The sequence below is a fragment of the Leiobunum rupestre genome, chromosome 7 (genome assembly GCF_980474605.1).
Source record: "Leiobunum rupestre chromosome 7, qqLeiRupe1.1.hap1, whole genome shotgun sequence".
In the NCBI taxonomy this organism is placed as follows: domain Eukaryota; kingdom Metazoa; phylum Arthropoda; class Arachnida; order Opiliones; family Sclerosomatidae; genus Leiobunum; species Leiobunum rupestre.
In genome coordinates, this window is record NC_143390.1 from 35,405,674 (window position 1) to 35,427,028 (window position 21,355).

The following is a 21,355-nucleotide window of genomic DNA, read 5'->3' on the forward strand; positions in this document are numbered from 1 at the left end:
ATACGGCAGCCCTAGTCGAGTAAGAGTACATATTCTCGAAGTTGGTACATCGCGAAAGACGTCAGGAGCCGAAGTATAAATCGATTTTCAAGTTATGAGCTATACGCTTAATTTTAAAGACAATGAGAGTCCCCGGTATACTACTTTCTAAACCATTACTTTGAGGATGTACTCTTAACCTTCGAGGGGTACTAGGGCCTATCATCAACGGTTAATCAAGCGCTCAGGGTATTAAAAAAAAGGTGGGCGCTGGAGATAGAGAGGACGAAGAGTAAAAAATTAATTACCTGTCGCGCGTTTCCACCTAATTACGGGGGCAGGGAAGCCGTCCGCTTGGCAGTCAAACGTCACGGACTCACCCAAAACCGCTGATTTATCGTTGGGTTCAACCCGCCATTTCGGAGGTACTGAAGAAGGTGAGAGTGAAAAAGAGAAAAGAATCGAGTGAAGAAAGCTTTTTCGTACATAAACTTAGTCCCTTCTACGGCTAACAACCCCCCGTCTGACATCCTTCTAACGGTCGGGCCTCTCAGCCAGTCGCCTGCGGCTATAAAGAACGTTTTTGCAACAAAGCGCGCCGGTAATCGATGCCATTACCCAATTAAGAATTCCATTTCGTTAATCGAATCTCGGCTAAAACATACTTTCGCTCTAATAGAAAGTTTGTTATATACGCCGGGGAAGATGAGCTAGACTTAAAACGCTTTCGCCTCGCGGCGTTTTACGGAAATCCTTAACCTCTATTTCCTGACTGCTTCGAAGGTTCGATCGTCGTACGGTAAAAAAGCCTTTTTAAGATGGCGATGATAGTTTGTAAGTAATTACCAACTCCATCTACGGTGTTCTGCCGGAGTGGCCGCTGTTATATTTCCTTTTTAATTTCTAAAAACGTCGTTTTAATTAAGCGTGTGCCTACATAATGCGTGCTTTTTTATATTCATTGAAAAAGCTTGCACCGCGTGTTTCCTTCTTTTCCATCCGCTTCCAACTCGATTTCCCGCGGCTTTGGGTTGTTGATCGATCATGGGAAGCCAAATATCCACGCGAATTCCCAATTCAGTGCACATAATTAGTGAAACGTTTATGTAAGGGAACAGTTTACCCACGCTACGGTAGATACCGTGTTTACTGTTTATACACACACGTAAGCCAATGTTCATCTTAATAAACACACTACCCTTACACTGTTAAAAAAATTCGTTCAGAAGTCGTTCAACTTAGAACAGTCTGTTCAAAAATGAACGATAGCGTTCTAAAGGTATGTAACAGAGAACGGAGTGTTCAAGATATTATATTTCGTTCAAATAAGAACGAATGCTCTTTCGCCCTCTGGAGGAAGGTTTGTAAACTACACAATAGAATAGATTCGTTCCAATAGCTAGGAGATCGTTCCCCTTAGAACATGTTTTACACACAATCCTATATGGATTTCTTTGTATTGTCTTCATGTACATGTACTAACATATAAGCGTGACACTTTCAACATATGACCAAAAGTAACAAATAAGTGTGACACTATTTTGCGGAAAACGTCGTAAGGCCAAAAGTAACAAATTAGTGTGACACTATTTTGTGGAAAACTTCGTATGGCAACCGAAAATGTTTTTGACCACTTAAAACAAAAATCTTTTTTTTCCTTATTTTACCCCAAAATGGTTACAACTTTACCCCAAAATGATCAAATTTACCCAAACTTGATGAAATTTACCTAAATGTGGTCTTAATTACCCATTTCGTGATTTTAATTTTTTTTTAAATTCGATGTTTTTTAAATGGAGCTTTTTTGTTTTAAGTGGTCAAAAACATTTTCGGTTGCCATGGCAAATGAATGGGTAATGCAACGTCTCCTTTTGGGAAATTTCATATCTCATATAGGACGGTCTACAACACGCCCGACTTTGAACAAAATTGGCAATAAACACCTCGGGTACTCTCCTTGTTAGTCGTAAACAGGACCTAGAATGTTATTTTTTTAATTTCCTTAACTTCCCCTAGCGGGCAATGGCGGTCGCTATATTGTTAGTATTTGAAAAATAGAGCCGACGATAAGGAGCGGTATCTTTATATTTTTAATCTACGTCGCGAGGCGAGATTGCGAAGGCGATGGGAAGGGAAATTGACTACAAGTTGAATTGATGATGGGGAGCTCGTTGGGGTCATTATTTTAAAAACGTCCTTCATCGCGATGGCGCTGGAAGAAGGCCCGCTATAAATCTGCGCCTAATACAAAAACCTCGGACGTGGTTTTCTTCTCCTTTACACGCTTCCGAAAGTCGTACAAAACCTTTCATCGTTTCGCTAGGTCCTTCCGCGAAGGCATTATCCTCGTATCGCGCCTCTTAAGGGCGGTGTCGCGTCTATACACATTCTTCTCTCTCTCGTTAAATGAGTCGAAACTGTATAGGCCGAATCCTTCCGTATTTATCACTCTATAACGGCGATATCGTGTGGCGCGAGAATACGTAACTCACCGTGAACGGTCATGGTGGCGGTGTAGTTGGCGGACGCCACGGGGTTGCTGGCGACGCAAGTGTAACGGCCGTTGTGGGACTGTTGCACGCTCGAGAAGGACAGAAAGGAGGTGAAGTCGTTGGCGTTGCTGATGGATGCTTTCAATTCGTTCGGTAATGTTTGTCCGTCTTTTAACCAACGGATGCTGATGGGCAGATCCCCCGCCGAGACAACGCACGCTACGCCCGCTCGCTTCCCTTCCGTTAGGTCCTTCGGAAAGGCGAATGGCTCGACGGCCGGAGGGACTAACCGGACAATCCACGAGAGTAAAGATCGCGGCGAAGTTTGACCGAAGGATGACCGGGCGAATAATGGAAATAAAAGAAGATAACAACATTCTTAGGGAAACCCTTTTTTTTCCTATAAGCCCGACTATTACTGCTCTTTTCATCACGAATACCCCCAGCTTTATCTCGCTCGGCGCGATACCCCAATGCCGGCCAGATTCGGAGTGTATGACTATGGAGAAGCGTAACCCTCAAATGATTCATTCTCCCGTTCTTCTTCTTTATACGTGGGAGTATCTATAGTTGAGCGACAGGCCATACAGAGCTGCGAGCAACTCGGATCATTAAGAAACAAGACAGACCAGGGATCCTTCGGGATTTCTGCCACTTCCTATTCTAACTCGCTATAACTTTCCGTAAAGCTGAGCGAGAAAAAGACAGCGTTGAATCTAATATTTCTTTCGCGATATTCAGAGCTCTCCCCTTCCCGCGAAAAAGTAATACGATTTACCCCCCATGATTGTTGGCAGACTCAGTATATTGTAAACCCATCCACTCTCTACAATTGAAAAAATCAAATATTCAATTAAGTTTAAGTAATAATCAATAGACGTAGCTCAAAAATCTACAGCTTCTTTCAAATAATAATTTTTTAAATTTCTAACTCGAATTAAACCGGTTAAAATACAGGGGCGTACCGAAAAAATAAAAGTCGGAGGAGAGGGTTAACCTTGATTTTGCCTAATCTATCCTTATTTTGACGAGTCATTTGGCGAAATTAAAAAAAAAGGTAATTGTAAGGGTAGGGGGCTGTTGGCTCGCGTGGCATGATGGGCTGGTTACCACCTTCCTTCGCAATTTAACACAGTCCCCTGAATTAAAAGGCATTAAATTCGCTAGATGACTTGTGTATTAGCCTAGCTTATTAATTTTTCTTCAAATTTTTATTATAAAAACCAAAACCTTCCTAAAAAATGTCGTCAAAAACATATTTTGCCAACTGGACTTCATATCGTCTTAATCTTAATTTTACCAACTGGACTTCATATCGTCTTAATCTTAATTTTACCAACTGTACTTTATATCGTCTAAATCTTAATTTTGCCAATTGTACTTCATATCGTCTTAATCTTAATTTTACCAACTGTACTTTATATCGTCTAAATCTTAATTTTGCCAACTGAACTTCATATCGTCCAAGACTTAATTTTACCAACTGGACTTCATATCGTCCAAAACTTAATTTTACCAACTGGACTTCATATCGTCCAAAACGTTATTTTGCCAACTGAACTTCATATCGTGTCAAAAATGTCATTTTGCCAACTGGATTTAATATCGTGTCATAAATGTAATTTTGCCATTTGGTCTTCATATTGCCAACTGACCAAAATTATTGGGTGGGAGGCTGTCCCTATCTTCCTCAAAGTTACACCCCCGACTGCCTAATATAAGAACACAGGGTCCAAAGAGATAAAATTTCATTCTCAAACTGCGAGTATGTGGGTCCAGAATGCTGGCTTTTTTTCTTTCAAGTAAAGCCCAGATGTCCGCGTAAAAGAGATAAAATAACTGAAATACTTCCCTCTCGCCATCTCCAGAAAAGGCTCGAATTGAAAATAACGTTTTCCTCAATAATCTCAATCTCCTTTTCCCCCGCCTCTTCCCCACCCTACTTGATCAAAGTCACACATGGCTAGTATGATATTGGCATTTTCCCCCGCTCCTACTCTTCTCTTCACCCCCCACCCCCGAAGAGAGCTTTCCTATATATAACCAAACAAAAAAACGAGGGGGTGAATCCCTTAACATACAACGTGCTCACTCGAGTAAGAAATTAAATTCTTTTGCCCCAAGATTTCCAACTTTATTTTCACTCTCCCATCGGAGGCGATTCTTTCCTTTGAGGGGTGACTATGTCCCGCGTCCGCCCTCTGCGCTACTAAAAGTTTAAAGGTTCCATCCGCCGACGGAGACGGAAGAGATGGATAGATGGTATGGCTTTTTCGAGGCAGGGAAAATAGTAACTCACTTAAAACGCTGACGTGGACATCTCTTCGGGCGGTTCTTCCCTGGTTGTCCGCGGCGAAACACGTGTAGCTTCCACTGTCCGCCGATCGAAGTACTTGCTTAAGCAGTAAAGTTCCGTTCGCAAAAACGTGCTGCCGATGGCTTTGAGGAAGGCGACGACTCTCTGGTCGGAGGATATAGACCATTAAACGGGTTAAAGATCGACTTCACTCCAATACGACCTAAAGATCGCATTGGTACGAAAGTATTTGATTTGGAGAAATACGAACGATAAATTATCGCTGCCGCGTTAACTCTTCAATACGAAATTTAACTTTAAAATTCGTAAATGCTTTTATTCATAACTAACACAATAAAGATCAGTATGACACTATGGTTTTAAATCTAATTTTCTGACCGAACCTTTTTTAGATACTGACATTCTCAGCAAGCGCGGACTCGGACTTGCACTCGAACTGAAGTACCAGTATTTCACCTTGGGCATATTTAGACACTAGGGGGCTCTTGATTGAGAAAAAGCTTTGAAAATCTGCTCGTTGGTAGCTTTTTTAATTGTTATTATTTTACTTATCCTTTAATTAATACAGCTACATTTCACCACAATGATGTAGTTGCGTGGTGTCCCTTTGCATTGGTTTTTCTCGACAACTAACAAGCATTTTTTCTTAACAAGGGGAGGAGTGAATGAATAAATAATGCAATCCGACTAAAGTGATTCTAAGAGACACGGCGGAAAGCTTAGCTGTCTCGAAAGAGTGGGGAGGAAGGGTGGACTAACAACGCCATCTATTATTTAGGCTTGTTGGGAATAATTTAGGAAGCCGACGAAGCGTAAATCTTTGACGGCTCCCAAAAGGGTGGCGTCTGTAACCCCCTCTGTTTATCCCACAATTAATTCTATTCCCCGATCTGCGCGTTTTTTTCACTGATGACTCCTGACGAAACTCGTATTTTTACTAAATGGTTTTGATGCTCCTTTTTAATTTAAATTTTTGACACAAAGCCCTTTTTGACGGCCGGACAATGGATGATTGAACTAAGTTCAAGTTTCTTATTAAAATAGGCTTTTGTCATATTTACAAACCAAAAAGTCTTAAAAGTCTAAAATTGATAGTTAATCCAGGTGTTTTCAAAATTAATTTTAACTTTGCCTAAATGTGGGTCGGGGTGTAGTGGAGTTATTCGGATTTCACTGTCCGTAAAAACTTCACGATAATGGTAATATGATACGAAAACCTTGTTACCACCTCGTCCTACACGTTGTTATAATATAGAATATTGTAATTTAGCAGTAATAAAGAAATTAATGGTAACTTTAGACTTATGATGTAAGTGTAGCTTGTAAATATTACCAAGAACTTATTTACTCTTAGAGAGTGTGGATATAACGCAACGATTTTTAGCGTTTCTCACAATCAACCTCATGGTCTGTTACCCCTTAAAAGTCAATCAAATCACCCAAGTATTTCAGTGGCTCCTTAAAACTTCAACGCGATTGAAACACACTCGAGTGTTGGGAGAAAACAAGACCATGGTGCCGGAAATAAAAAACAATCCATTCTTGTTATAAAGGTAGTAGAAAAATAAACGAAAACCACTTAAGAACTGTCTAAACCATTTCGTATTATGGAATGAATTTCACGACGGTGTACAGTGGGAAGTTTCCAATCAAGAGCCACACAGAAAACATTTTTCTAAATGATACAGGACAAATATATAACACTATTTTTTGTTTCAAAATGTAATTAAAGTAATGTGACGTAATTAGTCGAATCAGTTTGCTCGGTTTTTCTGCGTTGAAAGTCGCGCTATAAACGGAAGATGATTTTGCTTCGCAAGCTAAAAGAGGCCGATTTTACAAGGTCTATTTGTTTTTCGAATGGAGTGGTACGTGTCCAGGCGATCTAACTCGTCTGGCGGCAGTGCCTAAGAGAGAGGTGTTCGCCTTCCTTACCTCTTTCCCACGCGATTTTCTCGATGGGGAATCCCGCGACGGGACAGTGCAGAGTGACCTCCTTCCCGGCCAAAGCGGAGACGTTCTTCATGGGTCGAATGTAAGGCGGTCCGTGGATGTTGACGCGGGCGGAATGCGTCACTCGTCCGACGTCGTTCTGGGCGCTGCAGTGGTACAGGCCACCGTCTTCCACCGACGCGCTACTGATGTTGACGTAGCTGTTGACGGTGTATTCGGTGCTAACGTAATCTCCTATGCGGATGTGGTAGGCTTCCGGTACGGCCATTCCGTCCAAGGCCCAGGTGATCTGAGGAAGCGGCTTCCCCGACGCCGAGCACTTGAGCGAGAGCGGAGTGCCCGGTCGAGTAGTCACTTCCGGAAAGGTCGATGTAAAAACCGGCGCGTCCTCTGAGCAAACAAAATACGGGCGGAAATTAAACCCAGATTCCACGCGATACCTTCTCGAGGGTTTCTCTCCTCCCAATTCCCATCTACCCTTAAAAATCCTAAAATGCCAATGTATAATATTTCACCCGTAATTTAAAAAGGGAAACTGAGATTAAGGTTTTGACATATTTTGGATATTTGCTATTGGCTTGCTTTAAAACTTATTATGTGTTTGACATACGACTATCATTCTACGTAAATATAGTAATATTTCTACATTTTATCAGATTTCGTACTTGAAATTGACCGCGACGTTTGACTGTTGACGTAGAGCTCATACCACGCTACAAGTATCATTCTACTGAAATATATCAGTATTTTATCATTTTACCAAGTTTGAAATATATACAGACTGCCCACACCATTTGTTTTAGAAGGTCATTTTTATAAATTAAAATTGCCTTATCTAGTTAAAGCTATTGTGTGTTTGTTTAAAGGTAATATAACCTCAGGTTTTTTGGTGTGGAACACCAACACTTCGACCATTTCCCGCTCCCTCCTATGGCTTCAGATATTTTTGGCGCTGGTTGCTATTGGCTTGCTTGAAAACTTATAACGTGTTTGACATACGACTATCATTTTACGTAAATATAGTAATACTTCTTCATTTTATCAGATTTCGAACTCGAAATTGACCGCGACGTTTGACTGTTGACGTAGAGCTCATACCACACTTCAAGTATCATTCTACTGAAATATATCAGTATTTTATCATTTTACCATGTTTGAAATATATACAGACTGCCCACACCATTTGTTTTAGAAGGTCATTTTTTTAAATTAAAATTGCCTTATCTAGTTAAAGCTATTGTGTGTTTGTTTAAAGGTAATATAACCTCAGGTTTTTTGGTGTGGACCATTTCCCGCTCCCTCCTATGACTTCAGATATTTTTGGCGCTGGTTAGTGATTTCCCGCCTAAATTGTTAACATAAAAAACCTTAAAAAAGACTTGAGGTTATATTCCGTTTAAGCTAATCTAAATACCCTGATTTAATAATTTTTTCAAATTGAAGTTTTCCAATCTAAATGGCCCCCAACGTTAAAACGCGATTCTAAGAAAAAGAAAATCAGCCTAACATATTGCCTTCTAATAATTTCTTTTTTAGGTTGGTTCCAAAACCCATAAAAGGTCTCGTTTGATTTTGTACCGCAATAAAAACACGTCTTCGTCTCGAGCAGAGCCCGCGAAACACGACCACGAGTACATCGTCGTAGCGTGCCAAAGGATAATAAAAGCAAAACAAGAAAGGAGAAATCCGTGTTACATTTTTGTCGGTGCTGGAAAATCCGCGTTATACTTATAGATATTTCCCGCGATTTTATTTTTTAGCAAGCTGTCCTTACTTTCTTTTTTTTAAAGGGACGATATTCTTTCATTTTTTCTGACCCCGAAGACCATAGCGTCTATTTCGCGATAGGAGTCCAAAATTAATGGTTATTTCTTGGTTTTTCCCGGAACGTAGGGAAACAGCTGCTCGCCGAGAGGACGGGGAAAAAATCAGTATTGTTTATAGATTGAACTCAATGGGGAAAAGTCTGGCCGTTCGGCGCGACTTCTTAGCAGAAATTTCAAACTCGTACGTACGTTTTAAAGATACTAGAAAGTACGCGTTCCGTAGTCGCGATCACGGTGATAAAAGCTTAAAAGAAAGAGAGAAAAGGGCCTCATTCCGATGCGTTTGCATGGCCGGGGTTATGACTTATGACTTTTGTTCATCGTCGAACAGAGAAGCCGGAGCCAGACGCGGAAAGGGCTGCCAGGAAGGTCAATACTGAATACGAGTGATTAATTTTTTCCTTCCAAAATCTCCGACCCGTTTTTTTGCCATTCGGTACTGAAGGGCGTTTCTGTTTCTTATACCTGACACTTTCTACCGAAGTTAAACTACTAGGACGTCGACTTCAGGAGAGGTTCCAGATGGCCCTATTTCCGTAATGTATTTCGCGATAGAGGTCAATCATTTTTCAGTAGTGCCGGCGCATTTATCCTCCTAGTTTCGTATATTAAACAAGGCTCTAAATTCAAAGTTTTGGAACCCCTTTTTCCGCGATTTGTTTTGAAAAAATAAGAAATATTTAGAATGATTATTCTCTTCTCTTTGACAGATGTCCCCCGAAACATTTTACTATTTGTTTTCGCCATTGTTACTTCTACATTGAATAATGGTTTAAAGGGAAAACAAAGACGGGTTTTTGAGTTTTCATTCGATTTAGGTTTCGTCACAAACCCAGTGACGGTTCTAAGGGCAGTCCAGATATTCCATGGCTTATCATTTATTAAGAAATAAACTATAGTTAAGTCAATGCCAGTACAGGAAGATGCACAATATTATACAGGCTGTTTAAAAAGGTTATGCTAAAGTTTGAAGGAGTTGTAGGGAGTGAGTTGAGATGTATGCCTGTTGTTTCCCCATTTCCCTACGATCAGTTAAAAGAGCACCAGAGAGCTTCGAAATGTGGCGTACTAGCCCCTAGAATTAGGCTGCAACAAGCACCAAACCAAGCAGCAGGGAAATGCCAACATTAAGGTTTGGGTTTGTGTGATTGGTAAAAAAGGAATTTGTAAATAAATCGAGGTAACCAGCGTAAAAAAGAAAACTTAAACAGTATTTTAAGTCCCTGCTGCTTGGTTTTCCGCTTGTCGCAGCCTACTTCCAGGGGCTAGTAGGCCACAATTTGAAGCTCACGGGCGCTCTTTTCACTCATCGTAGTCACAAGTCAACCATGACTTAGCCCCAATAAACCTATGTAAAACAAAATTATTAAATAAAATTGTATTGAATTGAATTGAAATGGGGGAAAACAGTCATACTTCTAAACTCACCCCCTACAATTCCTTAAACATTTTGCATAACCTTTTGAAACACCTGGTGTTTAATAATGAGTCCAAATATTCCTCTAAGGTAAGGCAAAATAAATAAAAATAAGTACAATTTTAAGGAAGTATTAAACATAAACCCTTATTTTTTTATCATTATGGTTAATCGGCATATTTTGCTGACTTTATAAAAACAAGATGGGGTGAAAAAGTCTTCAAAGCGATAAAAATAAAAATAGTGGCCCTAATTACTGGGCTTACCTCCTGAACACCACCGCGTAAACAGATTTTAAAATGAACAAACTTGAAAGTATGGCTTTCTAGCGCGAGCTGTCTTAGTAGGCGGTATAATACCTCCTATGTTGATCTCGGCGGTGGCTTGAAAGGATTCTAATTCGTTGGTGGCCAAGCATTGGTACATTCCCTTGTCCTCTCGTTGAACGGTAAATATTTGAACAACGTCCCTGCTGACCGAAGTGACTCTGCTGCTGAAAGAAAGCGGGCGTCCATCTTTGTACCAGGCGACGCCGGGTAATGGGTGACCCGAGACCCGGCAGGTTAATGAGGCCCGACGACCCACGTCGGCGAGCTGCGTGACCGGTTGAATATGAGCCGAGAGAGGAGCTGCCCACGACCAGGGAAAGAGAGAAAACGCCACAGTATCAGAGAATGAGCGAATATACTCGCTGGGAAGATAAAAATAAAGGACGAGAGATCCCAGGCGAACCGCAACAGCGTGCCCCCTCGCAATTAGAGGAGACGAACCAAAGTGTCTAAGCTTGTAATTAAGAGTCTAGTACCGGCTTTCTCCATGGAAATATTTTCGCTCTTCACCCAAGTTTGAATACTTTATTGCTCATTCTATCGTCATTCCGTGATCATTTCTAATTCCATTTTGATATAATGTTTCTATAATATCATAAAGGCAAATGTAGGGAAGAGTTCATTCTTTGCCAGCGCGCTCTTAACATTTTGGTGCATTGTGGATCGTGAGATTTCGCGTGCGCCCTCGAAATTAAAGACGCGCTTAACAAACTTTGAGAGTACGTCGGAAAGTTGCCATGAATTCATGTGTTTTGTTTTGAGTTCTTTTCGTATTTATAAAGTTAAATAAAAGCATTTATTTTCTTTCTAAATCATAAAAAAAACTTTGAAACGGAATCAACTATTAACCGCGGCGTTCCTAACTTTTCTAATCGAATCTTTTTTGTTTGTGTTTTAAAGCTCTGGAATATCGGCGCTCCAGGATATTAAAAGGGCGGGAGCCTGCGCGCCGGGGTTTCATTCGGAAGCGTTTGATATTTCCTTCGCTTATATAACCCTCACAAGTCACTCCGCTTACGATGATGCTTAAACACGAAAAGCGTCGCTTAGGTCCTCAACCCCACCCACTCTTCTCCACACCGCGGAATGTAATACGAGAGAGGACTATATGGTTATAGGTTAAACGCAACTTCTTAATCGTATTATCTTATCATTCGGCAAGGGCGGAGGGACGACGCGGTTGGAAAGTTGCAATGGTCCGGGGAACACTTTTACACCATGCAGTTCCTGCCGAAACGTTTATTCGCTTCTGGATTTTGAAAGCCCCTCCGCGAAGCCGCCGTTTCTATTGAGCTATTTTATTGAAGCGTTGTAGAGACGTGACAGGGCGTCTAGGAAAAAGAGCAAACTGGTGTTGGTCCGATGGCGATAGCGCTCGCCAAATAAAAGAAAGAAATTCGGCAGCGTAAAAAAATCCCATATTTCATTTTTTGCACTTTATCCACAAAAATTCCGGGCATCAAATGAGCCGGCGCCCCTTCGGAGTTTATTTCTTTTATTTCCTTTTTCATTTCTCCTCCCCGGGTCCCCTTTTTTACGGTCCCTCCGAAGCCGGGCATCGCGAAATAAATCTCTCCACGGGAAAAATGACCTTCATAAGTCCGAGTGGTTCTCCCGGAGTCTTTTTAGATTAGTTTTATTTCTAGCCTGAGAAATGGCGGAGAGAATTGCAAAGGTAATTAATGAGAAATTTCGCGTGACGTTTCCCTTTGCTCCGTCTTATTTCCGAACCATTTAATGCTGGTCTACCCGGGACTATCTTGCCTTCCTTTTCCGTTACTGAAGAGATGAAAGGCCGAACACTGTAGAGCTCGGCGAAACGGATAAATTAACCGCTAAAGTTTTGATTAACCATAAAAATTACGATTAACTGTTTATCCATGGATATTATCCACGGCTATATAGCAATTTAACATGTAAAATAATTGTTTTTTCCCGGATAATTTTCGTTTGTGGATAAAAATAAATAAAGTGAGTATTTCTTATCCAAACGCCGAGCTCTAGAACACTGTCTTTAGTCGAGTAACTAACAACATCCAAACAGCTATTCCTGGGGACCTTGGTCCTTAACAGACTGTATGTCTCTTCAACTTAATATATGGAGAACTTTTCCCAAAGGATTTAATAACTGATCTACAAAGAAAATCGTTTAAAAGTTCATGAGAGGTTATTTTGATCTAAAATCGTGCCACTATTCGCGTACATTTATTTGCACTTCTTGTAAATTTATGGTGGATCAATCACGCACTGAGGTACTAACTTTAATTACTCGTAGAGGTCATACAGGCTACCGGGGCTAGTGGAGAAGAGTTATCGATCCCCAGCATGCGAGCCAAGTAAAGCGCGGGAATATTAAAGTTTCCGCTTTTAATTAACATCATTAAACGCCACCCTAGCGAATTAATATCGTTGTTTTAAAAAGTGAGGTCCGCGAGGTTGGCCTTTACGTCTTTCGAAGAGATGTTCAGGTCTATAAACTACTTAAGACTCCTTATATTTTAGGAGAGTTTTCTTCGCGCTCGTTCGCTGTTAATTCCTTTCTAATGAGCTTTTTCTCTCGCATCGGAATGGCCCGTCCCTTCGTTTTCGTACAAACTTCGCTGCGAGTTTGAAATAAGAATGTCTAGCTTTTCTATATAGCTTTAAGCCACCGACTATATAAACTTAATTGGAGCACGGGGCTTGAAAAATCGATAATTTTCCACTGTTATTAATAATTAGGCCTTGGGTTGCTTCTTGGAACTCGAAGCTCTTTCCGAAATTATGCCTCTGGAACTTTGAAAGCCTTAGAGTTTGTTCGCTGAGGCTTTAAAACCTCGCATCGCCGCCAAAACCGAGCGCAAACAACAACAACAACGTTACTTGCCAAATTAATAACAATTTTAAGCCACATTATCTTAATTTAATATTCCACATTTGCTATATTTTCTGATTTCCATAATAGATAGGTGTTTTGTATATGATAACGAGGTAATTAAATATTATTATTCGTATTTAAAAAGTGTTTTGTAAATTTAATGGTTTGCTCAGTAAAATACTCTATTACTTTATAGAATATGGGATGACTAAAACAATAAGTAACATAATAAAATAAGTATGTCAATTTGAAAAAATTTCAACGAGCCGATATTCAGAGATATTTCTCAGACAACTTTTAGTTCTAGGCACAGAGCCCCTAGCGTTAAATCAATAGAAAGTGTTAGTCTTACTGTTATTATGTTACTTATGTTAAAACATATATTAATTAATTTATTGATATTCACGAATAGGAAGTTGATTTAATAATAAATGGGCAGTTTGATAAAATTTAAGCAGTCTCTAATTCTTAAGTCAAGTTGTCTTCAGCCAAGTTCTCTAAAAAAGAATTATGTAATACCATTGAATATTTGAGCGCAATTAATGACATCAAACGCCTTAATTTTTTGGCATAGTAGGCATAGTTATATGTTAAAGGAATTTTCTAATTTGGAACGGGAGGTATTGGACTAGGACACTGTGTCACCCGTTCACTCACCCGTAACGATAAGTTCGATGGAGAACTCTTCTCTTCCGACGGTGTTGTTGACGACGCAGATGTAGCTCCCTCCGTCTTGAACGGTGACTTTTCGAAAAGTTAAAAGTTCGTGATTTCCTCGGTGATTTTCGCTCAAGGACCTGAGAGTATTGCCCTGTTTTCGGTACCAGAACGATTGGGGCTTGGGGACTCCCTGTCCAACGCAAGGCAAGTATACGGTGTCTCCCACCTTGGACCGTCTGGGAGAACGGTTTTCTATCACTTTCGGAGACAAGGAACTGTGAGGCTCTGCGTTCCAGATAGACGGGAAAGAAAGAAAATTCCTACGTAAATTTCACATTATTGCCTTAAATTTCGTAGCTAATCATCCGTCCCTTCCTGGACATATACGCCCCCTTACGGAAGAAATTTCCATAAATAAATGGCGCTTTTACAACCCGGAACGTAATAAGACGAGAAAAATATCAATTACGTTTAAGCTATTCGGTTTGCGTTTCTGCTAAAAAGTACTAGTCGAGTTTTATTCTTTACTTATCGGATATTTTCTCTACGATCCATTGAGGGACTTTTTTTGATCTTTATACAAACGCCGGTACCAGACGTAATTCGAAGAAAGTCCTGAGGTAAATCCTATGGAGTAAGAGTGGAGGCAGATGAGAGATACTGTATTGCCTCAAAATAGAAAATGTCGTTGAAGAATCGCGGCTCTTTTTCCAAGGATCGTTAAGTTAGAAGACCACCGCAACCGCCAAACGCGTCCGTTAAATGGTAGAACAAAATAGGGATTCGATACGTTACGGAATGTTAGTCAACGGGAAGGTGACGCTTTTGATTCCAAATCGTTCCAATTTTGAATGCGGGCGCGGTGAAATATAAGTTACGTCTCTCTTTCGGCGGCTATAAAAAATTGTTACGAGCCGATTAAGAGTCTTTACCGCTTTATTGCGTCCCGCGTCGTGAGTTATTTCGGCTCCCGCAAACAGCTCTCGGGGAGAGGAAACCCGGCAAGGGTTGATAAAAACGGAATTTCATAAAAACGATTCTGGCCATTAGGCTGAAAAAATATTGCCCAATTCTTTTCGATGCCTAAAGGTGGCTTTCTTCCGGGACGGCCCGCTGTTTTCTCCGAGGCTTACGTAAAAGACTATTGCTAAAGAATATCACTCGAGGTATATACCATTTTATCGCTCTTCCCCGTTTATTGCCTATAGTGGCAGTATTATATTTACTGGCAAAACCTTCAAAATAAGGCTATTCGTCAAACCTACTTATGCCATGTTTTCTATGTCGAAACGTTCAAAAATGTTTCATCTTTTTGAGTTTTTCCAACTGGAACTCTTTTGAATTTCGATATTTAAATAGAAATTGGATACCATCTTTCTAGCAACGTATTCGTAAGTATGAGTGTAGGGAGCTGTTGGCACGCGTGGCAACCTCCTACGCGGTGTAACCTGACCACCCGAATTAATGGAATTAAAAATCGCTAGCTCACTTTCGGCCTATGGTTAAGGTGATTTTTTTTAATATTTACATTATCTTGGCAAACTTCTCGTCGCAAGAAAGCGTGTCTTTAGGCAGAACAAGCTACTGGGTTTACGTTAGAAATCTGTAATATTCCATTTCTATAAAGTCATAATGAACTTGTTTTAATGTATCGCTGTCATCACGTGATACGTAGGAGTTTAGTTCAGTTTTGAATGTTAGATCTTTGTAAAAAGGGTGACTCGTTGAATTTTTAATTGGTGTCTTGTTCAAATTGTTAAAATGTTCCACGCGCTCTATAACATTTTAGCGTAAAAGGCTCGCGCATTTTTTTTTCTTTCAGGGAGCACGCGCGAAATCGCTCGAGCCCATTCACGCTAAACTATCAAGACGCGTGTGGAACTTTTTAACAAGTTGAATAAGACATAATAGAGTTTATGCTAGTGTCTATTGGTTATCATAGAAAAACGTCACTTCTACGTCAGTGTGTCAGAATTTATAGCCCGGTGTACCTGTAAGATTAAAACCACATCACCGGAGGTCTATCATCATAGTGCCTCACGCCAGCGTCCACAGCCCGGACAGGTGACAAATCCAGCCACTCAATCCAGCAGAAGGTGCAACAATGGGAAGACCAACCCCTCACTTTGCACACAGCAGTGGGAATAGAGCGGATGCTATAGCAACTCCAGCCGACACCCTACCTACGTAGGTAGAGAGTCATACCCTCCAGGAAGAGCTCCTGAAGGGGAACGACGGGCACACAGTGGTCCACGTAACCCGGCACAGCTGGCACCGGAAGGCCGGGAAACAGGACCACCGCGTCTCATACGGAGACCCGCTGCCCCACAGCCGGCTACCCAATCCTCCGAGGCGGCCAGTTTGCCAGGACCCTCTCCGTTAGCCTGAGCCGAAGCTCAGATTCCAGCCCATACCTGACCGAAGTTGGAGGTGGAGATAGGACCGTTTGAACAGAGCTAACATCTCCCAGGGCGCCACCGCCCTTACGGGTTACAAGAGCCGGACTCCGACTCCCCGGTAAAGCCATCAGTTATTGCTCACATCTACGTCACGAGTGACGCGCCCCTACATCTTAAAAAGAAGGCCAATGTCACTTTATAGAAAGGCCTATTGGAGATCGTCTAATTATTTCCTCGCCGTATAAATTTCAACAATAGGAAACTAGTCATTGAGCCGCGGCTCAATTAGGGCGCAATCCGAAAATATTTCCAATTAGTATTCCTTTTCCATTCGCGCCCATTTAGTATACAACACGACCTTTTATACAACGGCAAATCTAAATTGAAATGGAACTTTCATTCCGCCGTTTCAGGGGTAAAAAAAAAGCAGTAAATTGTGGCAAATTGGGGAAGGAACAACGTCACGAACGAATATACAACGCGACGATACGAGCAACGTATTCTTAATGTCTTCGCTTCAATTTTCCGTCATTTGGAAAAAGGGACTGTAAATTGCCAACAAAGCTGATAGGGTTCGCATTGTCGTTAACGAAAATTCAAGCGGAATTCCCTGACTGTCTTCTAAGTGGTCATTATAAGAGTCGTGACGAAACCCGGTTTTGAGTCGAAAGCCCCTTTTCTCTTCGGTCCCGGAACGGGCCGCTTTCAAAAAAAAAGAACGAGGTGGTCCAAGAATAATTGATGCCTTTCCACTCCGAAAGACGTAAATGGTTTATTAGGGAAAATTTAATGAAAGGTGGGCGAACCTCAAAGCCGGGCTTAACTGAAAATGAACTATACGACATCTTGGTCACGTACACCCTCCCATAGATAGGGTTTCCGTCCGTTCGAAAATCCGCCGCTACATCTCGCTACTTTGTAAGTCGTACGTTCCAGTTTGTCTCTTCGCGATTTTAGACATCCTTTGCGGCGCCCTTGCCGAGTACCGTTTTCAATAATAAACGTAATTAGGCAGTTAAACTTAGGACGGGGTAGGGTAAAGTCTGTCGGCGAAACGAACCGTCGGCTTATCCCCTTTAAGTAATAATCGATAATGTCCTTTCGAAAGTTCTTCTTCGAGTCAGCTTAATTTTTTTAAGATGGGAAAAGAATGGAGACGGCAATACGCTTTCGAATAGTGGCCGAGAGAGGGCAAAAAACCAACGGCAGAGAGGCTTACTAACTAATTATGGGTGAACGAAAGGAGGGGCAACGGACCTAGTGTTTAATCTTTGGAACTTAATTTAAGCGAGGGTGTCCGCGGGGCCCCGTCGAAGAACGTTCTCTCGAAGTGTAAAATCAGCTTAATTGAGAGTGACCTTTCGGAGGCCATTAAAATCCTTCTTTTTGTGTACCACTGCCTTATTAGAAAAAAAATATTCTGGTGAAGGGATTTTAAAACGTTTAAGTCCACGAATGGAATTTACTGACGGGGACCTTTTAAACCTTAATTAGATATACCTTTACCGGGACTTTAGTTTGAATCAATCCAAGAATATATTAACGTATTAACTATTAATTAATTAATTGTGCATTGCCGAAATTTTATGGGCGAAACTTATAACTATTAAATGAAGTTATTATCAGTAAGTATAAAATTTAAAATAGGTGGTATTTGAGGTGCATTGTAAATCGGAAAATCTTTCGGTAAACTACCGTGGCCATTTTTCAGGAAAATTTTACATATTTTTTTTGAAAAAAGTTTTCATTCCATGATAATATTGTTCGCAAATTTAAATTTCACGGCATTTTCACCTCATTTTGTCGAATCCAAAAGTAAAACTAAGTAATTAAAAAGTAATTGATGTTTAATTTTTTTATTTTTCTTATTTGCGGAATTACCATAAACCTCGGTAGGTTTTTTGGAAGGGAAAACTACTTTGAACCAATAGGGTAAAAATTTCAAAACTCAAAGCAGTGTTTTACTTTTTACAGTGGGGGAAATGTCGAAAATAATTTACTTTTTACAGTGGGGGAAATGTCGAAAATAATTTACTTTTTACAGTGTGGGAAATGTCTTTGAAAGGTGTATTGGAACGTTGCTTACGGTGATCAAAGAACAACATACCATAATACCTTAACTGTTACCAAGTACGAAATATGTTTTAATACGAGTCGAATAATTTGCATGGTCGGTTATTTAACCCGTAATACGTTCCCTCACGACGGTCCGCGCAAACACGCTACCATAAATATCACGCCCACAATTTCTTAACACGGATCGATACCTACAAAAAAAAAGAGACGGTGTGTATCAGAGATCAATAATGGTCTACGGTACTAAAAATAGATTGGAGAAAAGCAGAAAACAGATAATCAGAGCCGCCCCCCGAAAATCAGTGGTAAGGAGAAACGAAAAGCCGCTCTTCGTTTTCATTTTCTTGGCGCGGTTGTCGTTTAATCTTTCTTTCCTATACGAGCGCACTCTTGCTTGGATTATCAATTCTCCCCTCGTTGAGGGTCCGCGGTCAAAACTCCGAGATTGGACAGTGGATGAGGTGGAGGAAACTCTTCTTCGCTTCTTACCTGTGACTATAAGTTGTCCGGCGGACGAGCTGGTGATCAATTCATTTGTCAGGCGATGACGCGTTTGGCATTTGTAACGTCGGAAGGCGTCAGTGGGTTCGGTGTTCCGTATCAATAATTCACCGCTATGAAGTACCGCGTATTTGTCACCTAAGGGAGAGAGGAAGGGAACAAAGAGATAGATATATATATGTTAAAGCTTATATAATATGTATCTTCTAGGCCTCGTCGGGATAAGGGGAAGCAAAAGTTTACACGAGGGAGGAGGAGAGCGCGAGAAAGATTACGCTGGGAAATGTATGAAAGAAGCCAAACCCTGCACCAACTTTTTAAGCTTGATCCTATATGAAGGGGAGCAAAGTAGGAAACTAATACTTTGATCGTTCTGAAGTTGGATGTCACTTTTCAAGGTTTTCTCACACTAGACAAATTCCTGATAAAATAACTAGCCAAATTTGGAAGGCCTCTATAAATTGATTAGGCGAATTTAAATTTCTTTGAGTTGGTTGCAAAATAGATGCCGAAAGAAATAAAATAGTTATTTTTATAAATTCAGATACGTTTGCCGAACTTGTTTTTATGTTTCTCTTACGTCACGATCAGGGTTGGACATAAGGCACTAAACACGGCATTTGACTATACTAAAATTATTCATAAATAATGGCGAATATGGCGTATCACAAATTCATCATTCACAATCCCATTTTATTAAAAAAAAATCACATCATGTAACTCAAGTGATAATATACTCCTATTTTAATTCTGACGGGTAAAGCAAAAAGTTGGATGTCCTTATTGTTTTTAAACCCCCATTTTTACCCTTATGTCCAGCCCTGGTAACGATGTCATAGCTTTATCAGAATAGTTTTGACACGCGCAATCTGCAAGGGAAAATCCGAGGTTCCTCGCGCCTTAAGCAGGCACTCGCAATATTACCATATATCGATGATCAGTTAATTGCACAACTAGTTTAGGAAGTTTCCGATCAATGACTACAGTACGGAGTTACAGTAACTGTATCATATTACCTCTTTCTCACTCTAAAAGAAGAATTTGTACTAATTTCCCGTTAGCAGACAAACGCTTGAAGTTACGATAGAAAATAGTATGGTATGGACTGAAGCGAAGTGAAACCGTTCACCATCCTCGTGGTTGCCTTGTTAGATATTTATATTTCGGACTTAGAGAGATATAAGAAAACATATGCCATCAGAGCACGGAACGCCGATATCGTCAACTGTCAACTAGATGGATTGAGATTGTGGTTCGAAAGAAAGGGGTTCCTCACCTAACCGACCCGCGCCTCACTCTGTCCGCCCTTCACCGCTGTCCAAGTCCTTCCCGCTATTTTTATCCCGCTGGCGTTCATGAGGCGATTTCTAAAAAGGAAACGGAGATTGCCGGGCCTTGAATGCGCGCGTTTGGGCCGGCGGATTTTCAACGCGCCGAAATAGCGAGAGAGATGAGCGGAGAAGAATAGCGGGAGGAGATGAAAACCTTTTTCCACCGGGATGATAAAACGATAGGAAAAACTGACACACTTTTTATCAACGAGAGACGGAAGAGAATGGTCATCAGTTTTGAGGCCCATCCGAGCACCCGGCCCTTACTCCCTCGATCATTTCCCTTCTCTCGTTGCACCCTCCTCCGTGGCAACCCAACCCTCGTCTCTACGCCCTGCCGACTTTGTATATAATAGCCGCCCGAAACAAACTTTTTTTTGCCCGCGGAGATAAAGTAATTTTGTCTTTTCTCTCTCTACCCTACTTTTTATTTTTTATTTTTAAGAGAACGGTAATATTTGTTAAAAAAAAGAACAAGTTCTAGGTTTATAAACACGTTGTCTTCTATCTCCGTCCCTTTTTAACGGAGCTTGGTTTTTTCGAAGCTAGGAAGTAATTAGCGAAAGATAACTTCATTTCCCGATATACTTCCTTTTTTGGGGACACGGTCTCGAGTTTCGTGACGATAATGAAGATGTGTCATTATTTTTATGGCTGGGTTAGTAAACGTGGTACCGTATTCGCTGGTTGAAACCTTTAGCGTAAACCCGAGAGCCAGTCATTATGGAATAACCCTAATGGTGGTCTGGATTTAATCGTGCTCGTGCGAGAACACCGCTGTATCTTACAGGAAATCTTGTCGTTTGTTAGTGAAACAAATCATCTTAACACAATAGTGTTTTTGGCAGATAACGTTCGAAGGTTTATATCACCAGTGGTGTACCGAAGGGGGTTGAATCCTTGAAGGGGAAAACCTAATTTATTTTGACAAAAAATCGTTAGCTCTCAAAAATTAAAACCACTTGGAAAGTAGAACCCTTCATTAAATATAGACGAATAAAATTGGAACATAGATATAGTATCGTTGCTTTTACTATCTACTTATTTAAATTTCAGTGATTAGTTAGTTCTCATTGAACTATAACCTCATTCGTGACATCTATTTTATCGATTTTATACCATTAATAGAAAATTATTAAAAAATCGGTGATATAATTATTTCAAAACAGGAAAAAATTATTAGACAGGTTAAACCCCCTTTGTGTATAATACAAGTAG

At 40.7% G+C, this 21,355-nt stretch overlaps 1 protein-coding gene across 1 annotated transcript in view; it reads right to left on the reverse strand.

The window, feature by feature from the left end:
- Positions 1–21,355, reverse strand: part of LOC149936102 (cell adhesion molecule Dscam1-like) — a 90,694-nt gene that overhangs the window by 26,037 nt on the left and 43,302 nt on the right. The window contains exons 4-10 of the mRNA XM_090154932.1: positions 18,795–18,944; positions 13,828–14,115; positions 10,344–10,613; positions 6,724–7,131; positions 4,771–4,932; positions 2,472–2,756; positions 288–407 (exon numbers count right to left, since the gene is read on the reverse strand). Coding sequence (XP_090011058.1) covers positions 288–407; positions 2,472–2,756; positions 4,771–4,932; positions 6,724–7,131; positions 10,344–10,613; positions 13,828–14,115; positions 18,795–18,944 — 1,683 coding nt within the window. The remainder of the gene's footprint in view (positions 1–287; positions 408–2,471; positions 2,757–4,770; positions 4,933–6,723; positions 7,132–10,343; positions 10,614–13,827; positions 14,116–18,794; positions 18,945–21,355) is intronic.